Raw genomic sequence first — 17,269 nt, 5'->3', positions numbered from 1 at the left:
TGGGGGCTGGGGTCCGGGAAGTTTGGGCTTCCCCCGCCCCAGCCCTGTGCCTGGGGAAAAAATAATCCCCCCCTTTATTCCCCCCCCAAAAAAACTAGGTGCGCCTTATGGGCCGGTGCGTCTATGGGGCGAAAAATACGGTGCGTTGTAGAGTGCCTGTGAAAAAAGGCAAATATTGTCCTTGCTTCCAGTATTTATAATACTGTTTGTTTGTGAGGAAGGGTGAATGTGATGCATCAAACTACCACTACTAGCCGCTGCCCGTGAAGTCTATGCTCCACCTCCACAGTCAGAAGTGGTCTGCTTCTGAATATTAGCTGCTGAGCATCATAGGTGGGTAGAGGGCTGTCGCGCTCAGGTCTTGCTTGGGCTATTGGCCTGGCTTCTGTTCTTAACAACTGGAATTCAATGTTGACCTTAAATTTTAAGGGTGGAATCAGGGGCAGAGGAAGGGGTGGGTGTGTGGTGCATAGCTGTCAACTTACAGATTTGAAAATAAGGGACCAGCAGCCTCGAAATTAAGGGATCAGCTGCCAAAATAAGGGGTTTTCCAAGCACAGGTATGTTCAGCTTCTGAGCCCCTCCGAGCCAAAGGCAGAAAGCCCAGCCAGCAGCCAAACGAAGCCTCAAACGGTGGTTCCCACAGCGCAGCAACCCGGCAAAGGGGATGCAGCAAGGAAAACCACCGTCACCTCTCCCCTGGAAAGCGTTGAGCATAGGCAAGTCCACAGGCAATGCGGCCGATTTGATTGGCACAAGGCATGCAGGCTCCACCCTCCAGTCATTCTTTAGACTCCTTATTGGGTGAGCAACGCAGCCAAGCAACACAGTTGGAGCCTCCCTCCTCCCTGGCCGGCAGGGAGGGAGGGAGAGGAGCTGCTTCCTTTGAAACCTGGGAAATTTAAGGGACATCATTAATAAGGGACAGCAGCGGGACATGGCGCTGGGATAAGGGACTTTCCTGCCAAAAAAGGGACGATTGACAGCTATGGTGCGGTGGGTGCGGTTCACCCCGTGTGTCATCACTGAGGGGGTGACAAAATGCCGGGCGGCACTCACCCGAGGGCCTGCAGCGTGCCTGAGCCATGCATCTCTCCTGGGAAAGACGCGGTGGCTAGGGTGTGCGCAGGCTCTGCGCTGCCAAAACTGTCTGCCCGCTGCCTCCCCCCCCAGCTGTAGGGTGGCTGAGTGAGAGGAGGCAGGCAGACACTGGAGGCCCTGCAGTGTGCCCCACCCCTGTGGGCGGCTCGCCCCGCCCCTGGCGCCTGAGTGGTTTCCTCCGCCACTGGGCAGAATCCAGCTAACTTGTTCTCACTGCAAGGATTTCCACTTGGGCAGTGATACATTCTCTCCCCGCATGCAGCCTGTGCCCTCCTCAGATCTGCTCTGGAGGGTTGGGGGAGCCTCTTGAACAGATTTAGGGAATGCGTGGGTAGGGGAAAGGATGTAAATTCCTTTGTGCAAGTGGAAATTCTTGCTGGGACAGAATGCGTCTGTTGGATACCGACCTTAGGGTCTGTATAGTTGTTGGGACCTGTTAGTAATGTGACTCTCAGCACTGAAAGACTTCTGGAAATGGCCTTTCTATATCCCTACAAACATCCTTTCCTGTTTAGGGAAGTTTTTAATCTTTGATGTTTTATTCTGTTTTTAATCTATTGGGAGCCGCCCAGAGTGGCTGGGGAAACCCTACCGGATGGGCGGGGTATAAATAATAAATTATTATTATTATTATTATTATTATTATTATTATTATTATTATTATTATTATTCATCTCACTGCAGATTTGAAGATTCATACCCATGCCTGTTCCGCATAGGTGGTGGCCTCCAGTAATAACTTTAGTGCTGTTTGGATCTGTGGTCACTGACTATGATGACTGTAGGCAAACCAGATTTGTATAATGTTCAGACTGAACGTAGTAAAATCATAAGCACACCATTTGCATTTTAGTGGTAGGAACCTCTGTACAATTTTTGTCTCATGTTCTTTTGTAATTAGCTATTGGACCAAGCTACTGGGGGTTGTTGCTATGTCACTGCCTGATAAAGACATCGGTAGTTACATTCACAATACTTGAGAAAGCTTAAATTGCAATGACTTGTAACACTGCAACACGAGGAAGAAAGGTGTTACGTGCATTATGCAGCAGTAGCAGAATAGATGAGGAATACTTGTATCTGTTTCAGTATTTGCTTTCCCCTGAAGAACCTGCCTCATATATAGGTCAGATGCAGCAAAAACGCAGCATTAAGTTCGGCATGGACCCCCATAGCTTTTAGTTCAGCACTTTTGGCTCTGTCTTTATCCTGCCTCGTGATTCTTTTCTTTGGAACTTATTTTGGGCATGGTAGAAAGGAGTAAAATATTTTAAAAGTATAAGCCAGAATTGTACGACTTCAGGGATTTTCATATCTTTTCAAATTAGGTCCTGCATACCTTGAAATAGCTTGCCTCAGCACCTGTTAAGCTGTTCAAATATTTTTTCAAAAGTGTTCGCATTTTTAACAGGTTTGAAGTACAGATGTTCTTAAAATGTGAACATCTTGTTGATTATAGAACTGGGCCTCTGGGGATCTCCACAAATGTTCAGAACATGGTATACTTTTATGACGAAACAGATAGTGGTTGAGTCTTACAAAAATGCAAAATATGTGAGCTTGCATGTACAGTACATGCACCTTTGAGCTGCCAATGCATTTATCTGGGTCTATGGATAAATGAAAAAAAAAAAAATCCTTCCAGTAGCACCTTAAAGACCAACTAAGTTAGTCTAAGTTAGTCTAAGTTAGTCTAACTAATTTTTTTATTTTGACTATGGCAGACCAACACGGCTACCTATCTGTATATGGATAAATGTTACATCTTACTAGAATGTTGTATGCCTTTCCTGCTGTTTGTGATTAATTGGTTTGTTTGGGGATAGGGGGGTTGGAAGATAATTTGGGTCATTCGAAGAATAGGGTAGAAAATATGCTGCTCAAAAAAGGGAGAAAGTAATATTTGGGGTTCCATGCAGGTGTTTGTGCGGATAAATCCTTTCATGAGTTGATGGGGGAAAGGGTGAACCAAGAGCGCATCTTGCCTAAATTCACATTCAGAGGGTGGGCACAGAACCCTGAGACTGGTGCCTGGCCTCCAGGACCATATAACACTGTTCCTTAAGGATGTTCACTGGTTCCCAGTACGTTTCCGAGCACAATTCAAAGTGTTGCTGCTGACCTTTAAAGCCCTAAATGGCCTCGGCCCAGAATACCTGAAGAATGTCTCCATGCCCATCGCTCAGCCCGGACACTGAGGTCCACCTCTGAGGGTCTTCTGGCAGTTCCCTCACTATGAGGAAGTGTAGTTACAGGCAGTGCTTTTTTTCTTAAAAAATGTTTAGAGGTACTCTCATTTTATGCTGTAGTTCAAATTGGGAAAAATAAATAAATAAATAAATAAATAAATAAATAAAGTAAATGGACAAAAGTACAGAGATTCACAAAATATTTAGGGGCATGCATACCCCTGTGTCCCCCAGGAAAAAAAAGCACTGGTTACAGGGATCCAGGCAGAAGGCCTTCTTGGCAGTGGTGCCCGCCCTGTAGAACACCCTCCCATCAGATGTCAAGAACCACACAACTTTTAGAAGCCATCTGAAGGCAGCCTTGTATTGGGAAGTTTTTAATGTTTGACCTTTTATTACGTTTCATATGTGCTGTAAGCTGCTCAGTGGCTTGGGAAACCCAGCCAGATGGGCAGCGTATAGTTGTTGTTGTTGTTGTTGTTGTTAATTCTATACTACCTGTACAATGGAATTATTTCTGAAAAGGCCAGCTTACACATCTCTCTCCGTTATGCTTCGGTTGCCTATTCCTTCCCTCTCCTCTGTTGGAGCTTGGGCAGTAAGCTCTTTTAATGCAGCTGCCTTTTAAAGCTTACGCTACTTTGTAAGCTCCCCATACATTGCTGTTATTATTACAGTGCCGCCAGAGTTACTGTGCTTTGTTTGTGACAAGTGTAAATGTTCATGAGGGCACAGTAAACCTCCTCAAACTGATATAGTTCTGCTTGCTTCAAATCAAGCGCTTTGCAGGTTTATTAACAACAAAGACCCTTATAGAAGAAAGGGAAGAACCGCCGGTTCATTAGGCACTGGGGGCCAATCTGCCCACATCAAGCTAGGCTTGAGTGCTGGATTTCTGACTGGCCACTGAGAAACTTTCTGCTCTAAGACCCATTAAGCAGTGGTGAGAGGTTTGAGCAGAGGGGAAGAGAGAATTGGGAAGTGTACCAACAGAACTTGTAGAAAACAGTGTGAAAAACTATTTACTGGCGTCTGTGCAACTGAAGCTCTACACACGTGCAGAGAGAGAAGTATAAAGAACCATAAGTATGTGAACAATCATAGGTATGCAGTACACTCACCAAAGTCTTCCCTTCAGTATTCTGATAATTGTATCATAACTGCTATGTACAGTCGTACCTTGGTTTAAGAACAGCTTAGTTTATGAACAACTTGGATTAAGGACGCTGCAAACCTGGAAGTAGGTGTTTTGGGGTTTGTGAACTTTGCCTTGGAAGCAGAATATGTTCCACTTCCTGTTGAGTGTAAATTGAGTCCCCCGCTGCTATGGGAAAGCACGCCTTGGTTTAAGAACGCTTTGGTTTTAGAACAGACTTCTGGAACGGATTAAGTTCGTAAACCAAGGTACCACTGTAGTTCATTGTAATTTTTTCTAAATAAAATTCTAAGCAATATGTGTGTATATATATATATATATATATAACTATATAAAGTTATCAATTATGTACACAGATGAAATCAGCAAAATATAAAAGCAAAAAAACTAAATTGCATCTTGAAAGTCTTCAAATAAACAAGTTTTTAGCAGGCATCTAAAACAGTATAATAAATGTTACTGTCTAAATAGTTGCTAACCATGTTGTTAAATAAGTTAATGTTTTAATTCCAAAAAAGTTATAATTCCAAAGAAGTCTGTAAATACATGTCAAATAAATGGGCTTCACAAGACTTTGTCCCCCAGTATTTAATGGCCTTCCTTGTACCAAACACATTCTTAAATTTTCCCTCTAACTTTTACGCCTTTCCAGATTACAGATTGACCAGAACTGGTTTCAGATGAGTGAATAAAGCACTGGTCAAATTGGATTTGATTTGTATGTGTCACATAACTATATACCTTTTCAGGCAGAATACGTTCAACTTGTTACTGAACTTCGAATGACAAGAGCCATTCAGCCTCAAATAAATGCATTTCTCCAAGGCTTCCATATGTTCATTCCACCTTCTCTGATACAGTTATTTGATGAATATGAACTGGTAAGTAAAATGGTCCATCTAAGTCGTGTCAGATAGCATTCAGTGTGATAGAACAGCCATAATGTCTGTAATTGGATGGTATTGAAGCTATCTGGTTTCAGGATTGCATCCAGCCGTGTCGCTCAGCTGGTAGCAAGGCTTCTGTTAGCAGAATGGGGAAGAGAGCAGTGTTAATCTATTTCCCTCTGCTCATGCACTGCAAGGTCCCCAACCCCCTCATCTGATACTGCACGGGGCTGGCATCAGCTGACTGACCATTGAAGAAAAACATGGCTCAGCATTTCTCTTAATTTTGTTGGAGATGGGTACAGTGTTTTATGCAGCTTGGTTTTTCTTTAAACCCTCAAGATCTGGTTTAGTTCACGTGACTCTGAACTTCTGTATCCATTAATGAAAACATTTATTTGTTTGCAATGCCCCCTATTTTGAATCATAGTAACAATATTTGAAATAGTATTGGAGCTCTTTTTTAAGAAAGCAGCTTAAAATTGTATCAGATTAACATCAGCTGTTTTCAAATTAAAATTGCCTGGCAAATTCACCATTTTGGTTTGGTTATTTTCATTTTTTGAAGGAACTGCTGCTTTCAGGCATGCCGGAAATTGATGTCAGTGACTGGATCAAAAATACAGAATATACAAGTGGTTATGAAAGAGATGACACTGTTATTCAGGTAAGATCTCCATGAACTGGATATGGGCAATTAGATAACAATTGTGCGTTTCAAAGACTAACTTCTGGGTTAAAATAGTATTGTGAGAATGATGCATAACCGAGTTGTTTGAATCAAGCAGCTATTAATTTCCATAACTTAAAACATCAAATGTATAAGCTTGTCCATCTTTTGGCTCCTGTACAGTCGAAAAAGAAACCAGCTTAGATTTTTTTAATATGTTTTCTTCATCTAGTGGTTTTGGGAAGTTGTAGAAGAACTGAGTCAGGAGGAGCGAGTATTGTTGTTGCAGTTTGTCACTGGGAGGTGAGTACCCTTTTGTAACATTTATTGGTAACATTTCAGATAGTCATTCATTGAGGATACTTTATAATACACAGAGTTGTGTCATGCAATTCATTTAGTCATATCCACTCAATAGCATATTGATTGTCAGGTCTGAAATGTCCACCATCTTACTTATATGCCAACATCATGGCTGATTAATCCTTGGTCAAGTGGTTGAAAATTTTCTGCCATCAACTTTTGTAACCCCCATGTATTAATTCTGCATCATATGCTTTTCTCTTTTTGGAGTTATTACCAATCCTGTTTCAACAAAACCAGGTTCTAGTTTTAGTATTCTGGCAACTGCATAAATGTGCTTTGGGGCCTCTTCCTTGAGGAACAACCAAAACATTAGGAAGAACTTCCTGACAGTAAGAGCTGTTCGACAGTGGAATTTGCTGCCAAGGCATGTGGTGGAGTCTCCTTCTTTGGAGGTCTTTAAGCAGAGGCTTGACAACCATATGTCAGGAGTGCTCTGATGGTGTTTCCTGCTTGGCAGGGGGTTGGACTCGATGGCCCTTGTGGTCTATTCCAACTCTATGATTCTATGAAATATTTGGTTGATAACATGCTTTTCACATAGCACTGAAATCCTCACCATGTCTGCTCAGACATAACTCCTGAGAGCCAGTGTGGTGTAGTGGTTAAGAGCAGTAGACTCGTAATCTGGGGAACCGGGTTCGCGTCTCCGCTCCTCCACATGCAGCTGCTGGGCGACTTTGGGCTAGTCACATTTCTTTGAAGTCTCTCAGCCCCACTCACCTCACAGAGTGTTTGTTGAGGGGGAGGAAGGGAAAGGAGAACGTTAGCTGCTTTGAGACTCCTTTGGGTAGTGATAAAGCAGGATATCAAATCCAAACTCTGTTTACTTTAATGAGGCTTATGCCCAGGTAAGTAATATTAGCGTTGCAGCCTATGTTACCTGCTCTTGTAGCAGTAAGAAAAACCTTAAGAAACTTGTGAAATTTTTTCTAGACTTTGTGGCTGAAGTTGTTTCACTGCTGTTAATGGGGGAAATTGTTCTTTCAGTCTTTCCCCTTCTTGGTTTCTCTCCAAGCCATAAAGCTCCATTTTTATTAATCCATATTACTCCTCTTCCTTTGGTTCAGTGGTCCACTTGCTAGCATGAAATCAAGCTTTACATTGTTTTTTTTTGTTGGTATTACACAAGCTTATTCACATTTGATGGAAAAGACTACAACTGACTAAAGAGGCCAACCAGGTTTTAGCAGAGTGAGAAATCACTGGACCTTGGAGCCGCTGAATGTGAAATAACTATTAGGGTTGCTAGGTGATATTGGAATGCATTATTACATTTCCCGTTTCTGGTCTCCTCCTCTCCTGTTGCTTTATTAAGGAGCAACTATGAGAGGGCCCATTTAAGATCTCTTAATGCAACTTCCTTTCTGTGGAATATAGCAGCAGGGGGCTGGAATTTTGTAGGTTGTTGTTGTTTGCAGTTTTGTTGAGTGAGGGAAAAGAGTTAACCTCCCTTTCTTGCGATAGTCCTGGTTCTTATATACTTAACCCACCCCATGTAGAGTCTATTGGTGAAATCATGTATTTCACATATTGTCTTCTTGGGTCCTTGGTCTACTATAATTGCTTATAAAAAGCTATTTTTAAAACATGTTCTTTTGTTATGCATTTGGTATCTGAAATGTGTTAGGCAACTGTTTTCATTTAAGGCAACAGGACCAAGAGATCAAAAAGGGGATTGTCATATTTCATGTTTCAAACATGAAATCTGATTAATGTTGAGCAAGCTTTCTGTGAGGTCATTAAATTGACTGTTTATAAAGCATATTTATGAATCTACTTATGAACAGTGAGTTATGACTTCATTATCGATGAGGAATGAAGGTACACCTCCTATCCTAAAAATATTCTAAGCTTCCACTACGCTGAATTTGTCTGTGAAGGGGTTTGGCTTATTTTCAGTATGAGCAAAATCCCATTTGTAAATCCTGTGTGTTGTGTGTGACAAGTCTTTCTTGATGTTTGTCAAGCCTGTCTTTCTGTAACCCATTTAAATTGCTTTCTAAAAGCTCTGTATGTGCGTGTTTAACTATGAATTGTGTCCAGATCTGCTATTAGCTGCTTGGCTCTCTCTGTTCAGCATCTGGATCGTAAGTTTATCCTAAAACCTGAGTAAACGTTTAGTGCCACTTGAGAGAGCAATCAAATTTCCTTTTGCAGCCAGAAACCATCAAATTAATTTTATTGATCTAAGATAATAACAATGATAGGTATTATTTTGCAGAAGTGTCCTAAGCATATCTTGTGCTTCTCTTTCTTTTAATTTTTGTTACGTCACATGTAATAAGAGTGTAATTCCACTGTGGATATAATAGTAGCATGGGGATGCATTTGACTTTAGAGTTTTAGAAGGCTGCTCTGTTTCATATGCATTCTGGCATAAGTTTGCTTCCTCCCTATAAATGTCAGCAGAAGATATCCAGTAGCCTTTGGTTATTTAATGCTCTTTGGGATTTTATTAGTACCAACTAATTGCCTAGTTGCAATGGTATTGTGGGTTTTTTCTTCAATATGGTGCTACAAACTCAAGTTTCCTTTTGCATAGCTACGTGTTAACAGTTGGTGCATTTAGCTATGAAGTGGAATTTTACCAAAAAACAACAACACCTTGATCAGTGACAGGTGAAAGAAACTGTTGTCTGTGTACCTGGCCAGGTGATTTGGCTTATGGTTTCATTCTCTCAGGCCCTCTGCCTGTTGCAACCCATCTATTAAACAACAGAAAAATCAAAACATAAGCTAATCTATATATATAGTTGCAAATTTAGACTGTCTTTCAGAGGGGGAAAAACCTTCTCTTGGGTTTACTCTGAGCTATGCTGAGTCATCAGGATTGTCTGGGCCCAGTAAACTGTGTGTGGATTGGCCCCTCAAACCGACCAGTGATGTGTTGAAAAGAATGACAGCTTATGTACAATTTAAAACTAAAACAAGTATCTCTGGATGAATTAGAATTGCAGATGGTTGTCTTACCAGCACTGTGGTTTGTAGCATGCCTAATTACCCTGGTTGTTTTTTAAAAAGAAATAGTTTTACAGTGGGGAAGGGTTAGGGTTGGAGATGTGGGGCATGGAGCAAAAGACCCATGGCTTAGTTTCCATAGACCATCCTCTAACAATGCCCTGCTGTTTGTACATGACTTCTAATGTATGAAATAGGAACCTGGTAGACCATTGAACTTCTGCTACTAGGTCACAATGCAATCCAGTATGGGATGCTGCTGCTGCACCACCACCACCACCACCATGCAAATATGTGGTAAAAAAATTAAGAAAAGGGCACCCCAATGCTTGTTTGCATTAAAAGTGAAATGCTTAAGGATTATTATAATAGACCATTGCCTAATAATGCCCCCACCCAAGTGTTGGGACTCTTTCAGCATCTGTGTAGCCAGCAGTGAAAAAAAAAGGAAGAATAGCTTTTGGAAGGTAACTGCTTCTAGACAAAAATGGCATTAAAAGTTTGAAATAAGCAAGGCTTGTAGAACTGGGAAGGAGGAATCTTTGTCATAGTGGGAAGATTTTATTGGGTTATGCTGTAGAACAGGAACGGGAAAACTTTTCCCCTTCCATGTCAGGGCCCATATTCTCTCGAGGGTATTCTGTCAAGGGCTGAAATTGGCAGTGGGATGTCTTCTACCTCTTTCTTTCATTGCTCTATCCCTTTATTTCACTTCAGGTTTCCCCTATTTGCTTGAAAATTTTCATGAGTACCACAGGTTCCCTGGGCCTGTCTTAGAAAGTGTAAGGAGGTGTTTTAGAAAAGAAGCAAAACTCTCTCTCTCTCTCTCTCTCTCTCTCACTCACTCACACACACACACACACACACACACCGCTTCAGCTCCTTATCATATTTCAGCATCATTCAGAACATATAAACTTGCGGAATATATTTTTGCTGGCGCTTCTCAAGAGAAGGAATGCTTGAATATGTTACTGTTTTAGAATGAATATATTGTGTGGTGAATTGGAGCTGTTTATTGGGAAAGGCTGTGGAGGTTATTTAAAGTGCCTGAAATAAAGGTTCAGAGAAGAGAGACTTTTATCCCAATTAGGAATGCACACACACATCCATATCCATAAAGGGATGCCAGAATGATGATGAAGCTGTAAAACCTTTTTCAAAGTGAACATCTTCCAAATGGGGATTAAACACGGCACATATGGCAACCAACTTTTTCTCAGATGCAACGTAAGCCAGGAAGGAATTGAAAAAGCAAATTCATGTGGATCATCTTTTTTAAAAACCTCATGATTGGAAGCAAGAAACCAGACAGATAGGAAATAAAAGCTTTTTATGACAACAGGTATAAAAGGGAGTGCCGAAGGAAAATGAGGAAAGCACAGATGATGCTTGGCTTCATTCTTTACTAAAAAAAGATACTTGTAGTGTATCCACAACTGAATTGTTGCTTTCTGGCAGTATAACTAAAAGGGTAATCAAACAGACAAAACAGGAAGTTTTGGGACTAAATCATGTTCAGTTTGGAACTAAACTAAACCTTGCTGTATTGTTTTATTTCAGGTTTTATGTGAGTGTTTTCAAACATTTCATTTTGCTACTGTGTTGGATTGTATGTGTGTTGCCCTGGGCTCCCTTTGGGAGGATGGAAGGACCACAAACATAACAAATAAATGTTGGTTGTGCTGTGGGTTCTGATCCTGTCATTCTGTGCATATGGGACAGTGATGAAAAATAATCCTATGTTTTATCTGTGAGCCAACATTTGAAAAAGTGGCACAGACATGTTTTTAAATAAATACAAAACCCTTTGTGATGTGTCAGTAAAGGTAACATCTCTAGGAGCCCTGGGCTCCTAGAGTGAATGATGTAAAGATACCATAATTAAAAGCATCTATGAGATACATCTGTACAGTGGTACCTCGCAAGACGAATGCCTCGAAAGATGAAAAACGCGCAAGACGAAAGAGTTTTCCGTTTTTTGAGTCGTTCCGCAAGACGAATTTCCCTATGGGCTTGCTTTGCAAGACGAAACGTCTTGCGAGTTCTTGCGAGTTTGTTTCCTTTTTCTTAAAGCCGCTAAGCCGTTAATAGCCGCTAAGCCGCTAATAGCCGTGCTTCGCAAGACAAAAAAAACGCAAGATGAAGAGACTCGCGGAATGGATTCATTTCGTCTTGCGAGGCACCACTGTAAAACTGAATATAGGAAAGGAATACCAGCTGCTGAAATTCCAGCTCTTGAAGAGTTTAGATATGAAACCGTTGCTGAACTTAGCTAAAATAAGTCATAGGAGGAGAAAACTGCAGGATGCCTAATGCAACATCTTTCTTAAAAGAAGACTTTGTTGATGATTAAGGGTGAAATATTTCTAAATATTTCTTGTGAGGAAAACAAATACCCAGTTTTTATGTTTAATTCTGTATGTTCCTAAACACATCTATGAGGTGAAAATGAAACCCACTTTCAGTCCTGCCTTGTGAACTCTCTTGCAAAGTCTATTGCTTTGCTGATATGGATGCGTTTTTTAAAAGCAAGCTCATGTTAAAATTTAGTTTTGAAACCTGGAAATCTTGCATTCCATTTTCTATTTCATGTGAAACCTTTGCATTGGATACTGGTTAGTACTTCACTTTGGGGGTATTTTAATGTCTTATTTGTTTGTTTGCAGTGATATAACAGGATGCTTAGCTAACTTTCATAGTTCCGCTGGAAGCTAAAATGCGAATTTTAGCTCTGTACAAAACCGAGGCCTTTGCATAGGAAATTATTAGGAATCTGTTGACTGGTTTTAGTATAATGAGGGAATGATAATAGGTTGACCTGCATATGATAAGGAACACAGGATTGCCAGCAAAAAATAGCAATCTCTGTAAGGTTCCCTCTCCTGGGACATTATGTTCCCCACCCTCACATTCCTGAAGGCTACTGAGAAATACAGCTACACATTAGTTTGACATCAGGTTGCTATTTTTGCCTCGACTAAAGATGTACTCAGGCATTTGCTCTAATTTATTGGGGATCCTAATTTCACAGAGGACTCTACTCATGTTCAAGCGCTTTCCACATCTCCTTTTTTTAAAAAGGGGAAAGTTAGGAACTGAGTTGAGGCAGTGGGGGCCCAATGAATGTAGGACATATGGGGCAGGGCTTCTGCATATGACCTTGCCTCCGTCCTAACTTTGAGACCCTTCTGCGCACCTTTCTGTCTAGTTCTCCTCTTAGCCGCCTTGATCCAGGCTAGCCTTCCCCAGTTTGGTGCCCTGCCGATGCTACAACTCTCTGTCTCCAGCCATTTTTTTGGGGGGGGGCAGCAGTTTGGGAAGGCCGACTCACACACTGTAACTTGTATTGCAGAAACAGGATGCAATTGGCAGAATTTTAATACATACTGATAGTATATCTAACATGCATACTCATAACTGCAGTAAATAAATTTTTAACACGAATTTTAATGCCTTCTTTGTGTTTCTAGTTCCAGGGTGCCCCATGGTGGCTTCGCCCACATAATGGGTGGTAGTGGATTGCAAAATTTCACAATTGCTGCTGTGCCATATACCCCAAATCTTCTACCAACATCAAGCACATGGTAGGTTAAATAGCCTCATTTAAATGCATTGAGAACATCCCTTTGTTTTTCATTTGTTTTCCTTTTGTTGAGAGGGGCAAGAATTCTTCAAGATCAGAATTATATCTTCGTATAAGCTCATCAGAGAAATGCCTCTGGTCAGTATCATTAGCCAAAGCAGATCTGGTTGTTCTAGTCATAAGCTATAGGTGTTTCAATTATTTCTTCCACACTGTTGAAGAAAGAAATCAAACTTGTTGTATAGTTTTAATGGGCAGCAGTACAATCTCACTAAAGGATACTTCATGTTAAATTGCTATATTGCTTTTCTTTTTCTTTTAAGCTAAGAGAAATTTCTTTCCCCCCACCTGGAGAACATCTGAATACTAAGGGGGACTGCAATGCAGCAGTGCGTTTTCTCCCTGTAAACTTCATTTTCAAGGCTTTCGGATCTGAATGCAGATTTGAGAGTGCGGTGTTTAGCGTTGATTATCTTGTGCAAGACAAATGTTTCCCTCCAGATTGCATATTCTTAAAGGGATGCTTTCCTCTTTCGTTTTAGTATCAACATGCTGAAGTTGCCCGAGTACCCCCAAAAAGAGATCCTTAAGGACAGGCTTCTTGTGGCGTTACACTGCGGAAGCTACGGTTATACGATGGCATAATGAAGTCAGACAACCCCTCTGATTACCGATGTGGAATTCAGAGTGGCAAAAGTTAATCTAACAACCTGTCAATAAGAAGATGATGTTGGTTGGAAAACAACTTGATTTCGCAGTCCGTGAGCGGGATTGACTTCCATTGCAATTTATCCAGTTTTCCCTCTTCCTGTATCTCATCCTGATCTTGAGATAGCTGTTTCATGGTATACCGAGTACATTCTAGCTTCAGTTTTTAATTGGCAGTTCTGTATTAAGCATGTCATACTTTTCCCTTTCATCTCTCAAATATGAGGTTTCCCCCATTATGATTCTGCCTGCTCTTTATCAGAGCTTTCAACTTGGTGCTTTCCCTCCTACTCAAAGGCCAATTACTCATGAGGGCTGCAATCTGGTATACACTTGGTGGGTCAGGATTTCTCAGACGTGGCCACCAGGAACTTTCAATGCTGCCACTCAGTCACTAGTTTGCGCCATAGATTTGTATTGGATATGTACTTCCTGTGGCCTTGTCTATGGGTCACAGTTAAAGGGCAGTTTGAGAGCCAATGCATTAAGCCCAATCTATTTCATTGAAATAAAAATAATAAGCACGGGGGGAACTGGTGCAAAATCTCAGCTGCTGCCTTTGATCATGCATTATCTTGCATGGGAAAAAAAATGCCATTTATTTATTTTTCTCTAGGGAGCATTGTACAGAAAGTTCAAAAAACTATGATGCAAAATACCAAATCTGATGTATTTTTTGTTCTGTTTACCTTAATGAAACTGTCACAAAAAAAGTTTTTTTAGCTTTATAGTATTTTAATACCGATCTAAACATTTTTAAAAGTCTGTTCTGTTGTCAGCAAAGAAGTTTAACTTCTGGAGGGGGGGGTATAATTTATATTCTACACTTCAGATGTACAACACTATTCAAGCACCACTGAAGCGTCAGTGACTTCATGCCCCTCCAGAGTTTGTATATATTTTAAAGGAATGAATCCTTTTATTTGGACAATACATTTCTCAGGCCTGAGCTGTGTGAAAAGTATGCATTAAAGTTAAATATTTTCTTGTAACTTACTACTGATTGGTCATGTTTGTGAGTCTGTCCATGCTTATTTAGATGCTCTTCAAAGTTTCATATCTGCTTATTTAAATAAACAGGTTCTATAGCAGAGCACAAAATAAATAAAGGCCTAGGACCTAACAAGTGTTTGACACCTTTCTCCTGATATCTTAAACATATTAACCAGGAAGCATATTCCCTTTGTGTCAGTGGAATTTACTTTCCAATAAATGACTTGGGGTATAAATGGTGCTGTTAAGTCAGGACTTTGGGGCAGGTGACCAAGACTGCACTTTCAAGAATGAGTAGGATGGTTCTCAAGTACAGTCGTACCTCCGTTTATGTAACCCTCTGGTTATGTAAACTTTGGGATGCGCGCGCGGCAAACCCAGAAGTATTTTAGCAGGTTTCGCCCTGCACGCATGTGCAGAAGCAGTCTGCGCATGCACAGAAGTGGTCCTCAGGTTGCGGAAACCTCGGGATCTGAGCGGACGGAGAACGGATCCCATCTGCAACCGGAGATACCACTGTAAGAGGACTTTAAGATGGTTGGATGGCATCTTGTATGCCTTCTTCCTTCAACTCCTGCCACCAAGCTGGTGCCAAATGTCGTGCTCTGCTTTCCCTTGGACCATATCTGTGAGGCCTCCATACACACTGCCTAGGATTGCACCCTGGGAAGGTCACTTCGGTGCTGCTTACACAGCGGTTTGACTTCACCCCCCCCTGAAGTCCACTCCATTGTCTCTTGAGACAGACGGATGCCAGCAACAATTTGTATCTTTTTCATAGAGAATTGCTGCATCTTTCTCTAAACCAGCTTTCTCTAACCTGCGTGTTCTGCAGCCTACTGAGGTTCCAGTGAAATGAGCTGCTATGGAGGAAAGGTTTGCACGTCAGTTGCTGGATTCTGGTACCTAGACTACTGGACTTTTCATTGCATGTTGACCACTGGTTTCTAATGGGCTCACTAGTGCTGTGCAGTTACAAACTGGTGGTGGTGAAACTGCTGCAGGTAGGGAAGCCTGTAACTTGTTCCTTTTCAAGAAGAATGCAGAATCTTGTCCTGTGGGAAGCCTGAGGGATGGATGACATCCTCCAAGAGACCCTATTTCCAGCTCTTTGCCTGCACAGTGAATGAACTTCTTTAAGTTATTTCAGGCGAGTGGTTTTTCTTAAAAGTCATAAGATGTCATTGGTATTTTATATGTATCACAAAAAGCTTATCTAAGTACTCACTGGGGAATAGAGATACAATTAGGCAACCTAGATTTCTAATGACTTTAGAATTTCAAACCAATATGCGTTTTCAAAGTGACTTTTGGTTATGTAATAGCCATGCATAAAGTGGACTGTATCTAGTATATTGACACATGATTAATATAGGATTTAATTGTATTGAAAAGGGTATTTTAGAACACCTGTGTCCTTTTAACAACTGAGGACAAGCTTGTTGAGAAACTATAACTTAACTATATAAGCTTATAGTTTAGAATGTTTGATAGGTTGCTATCCCTCCCACATATATTCTTTGCTATGTGTCTTACCTAAAAAAAGAGTCTTGTCAGACCATAGATTGTATTTATTCATGAACTTCTATTGAAATTGTATCAAGACTCTTTTAGATCTGAAAGCTTTGCATCTAATTTGCAAAAGCACTAAAGAATGACTCATGTTCTACATGCCATATCGAGAATCAAGGCTTGGATAGAGCGACAATAAACTTTGGTGGGTGTTTCTTTTACAACATATCAGTTGCATTGTTACTACAGTGGTACCTCGGGTTACATACGCTTCAGGTTACATACGCTTCAGGTTACAGCCTCCGCTAACCCAGAAATATTACCTCGGGTTAAGAATTTTGCTTCAGGATGAGAGCAGAAATCGCACACCAGTGGCGCAGCGGCAGCAGGAGGCCCCATTAGCTAAAGTGGTGCTTCAGGTTAAGAACAGCTTCAGGTTAAGAACAGACCTCCAGAACGAATTAAGTTCTTAACCCGAGCTACCACTGTACTGTTGACACGTTAGTTAGAAAAATCTAGTATATATAAAAAAAGAGCAAGCGTGAGAGAGAAATACCCAGTAAAGCCCTCTGGAAAGAGTTCTGAAACTGGGAGTCATTCCAGATTATGGCTCAAGTCAGTGTGACTTGGATATCATGCAGTGCATATTCCCAAAGGAGGCAATTCCCACACGCAGATCACACCCATTTTAAGGCAATACATTCAAATTCCAGTAAGGTCTCCATTGCACGTTATCTTCTGAGCACAGAAGCCACCCCTGCAGCATGGTTCCCTCCTTTGCTGTGAAGGTTAAATCTGACAGCCTGGCCAGCATGAAAAAGATCTCACACTGGGTTTCCTCCCCATACGAACACACTCTGTCTTCAGGTTAAGTGATGCTGACATGGGGAAGAGCTCCAGGATAAATGATGCTGGCTTGGGTGTGCTACTCCAATGTGGCCCACAGCTTCTTGCGCAGTGTAGGAAAAAGCTGTTCTACATACGGCAGCTCACATCTGTGGTGTCAAATGCAAAAATCTACGTCTTTGCACCCCCAGCCTGCAAAATATATCACTGCAGCTGGAACCCCCCAAATTCTTGTTTGAAATCTAGCTGGGCTGGCCTGCTGTGGCATTTCTATAATATTTTAATGGATACCTGGTG

At 41.3% G+C, this 17,269-nt stretch overlaps 1 protein-coding gene across 3 annotated transcripts in view; it reads left to right on the top strand.

The window, feature by feature from the left end:
• The window catches only part of HACE1 (HECT domain and ankyrin repeat containing E3 ubiquitin protein ligase 1), a 36,906-nt gene extending 22,293 nt beyond the window's left edge, over positions 1-14,613 (top strand). For all 3 annotated transcript variants that reach the window (XM_081186546.1, XM_081186547.1, XM_081186548.1), the window contains 5 exons: positions 5,196-5,327; positions 5,902-6,000; positions 6,236-6,306; positions 12,801-12,914; positions 13,456-14,613. In XM_081186546.1, the coding sequence (XP_081042672.1) occupies positions 5,196-5,327; positions 5,902-6,000; positions 6,236-6,306; positions 12,801-12,914; positions 13,456-13,558 (519 nt within the window). In that variant the 3' untranslated portion in view covers positions 13,559-14,613. The remainder of the gene's footprint in view (positions 1-5,195; positions 5,328-5,901; positions 6,001-6,235; positions 6,307-12,800; positions 12,915-13,455) is intronic.
• The last annotated feature ends 2,656 nt before the right edge of the window (positions 14,614-17,269 follow it).

Source organism: Podarcis bocagei (genome assembly GCF_964188305.1).
Source record: "Podarcis bocagei genome assembly, chromosome: 3".
Classification (NCBI taxonomy): Eukaryota; Metazoa; Chordata; class Lepidosauria; order Squamata; family Lacertidae; genus Podarcis; species Podarcis bocagei.
Note: the sequence above shows the minus strand (reverse complement) of the source record. Positions and strands in the feature narration are given on the sequence as shown.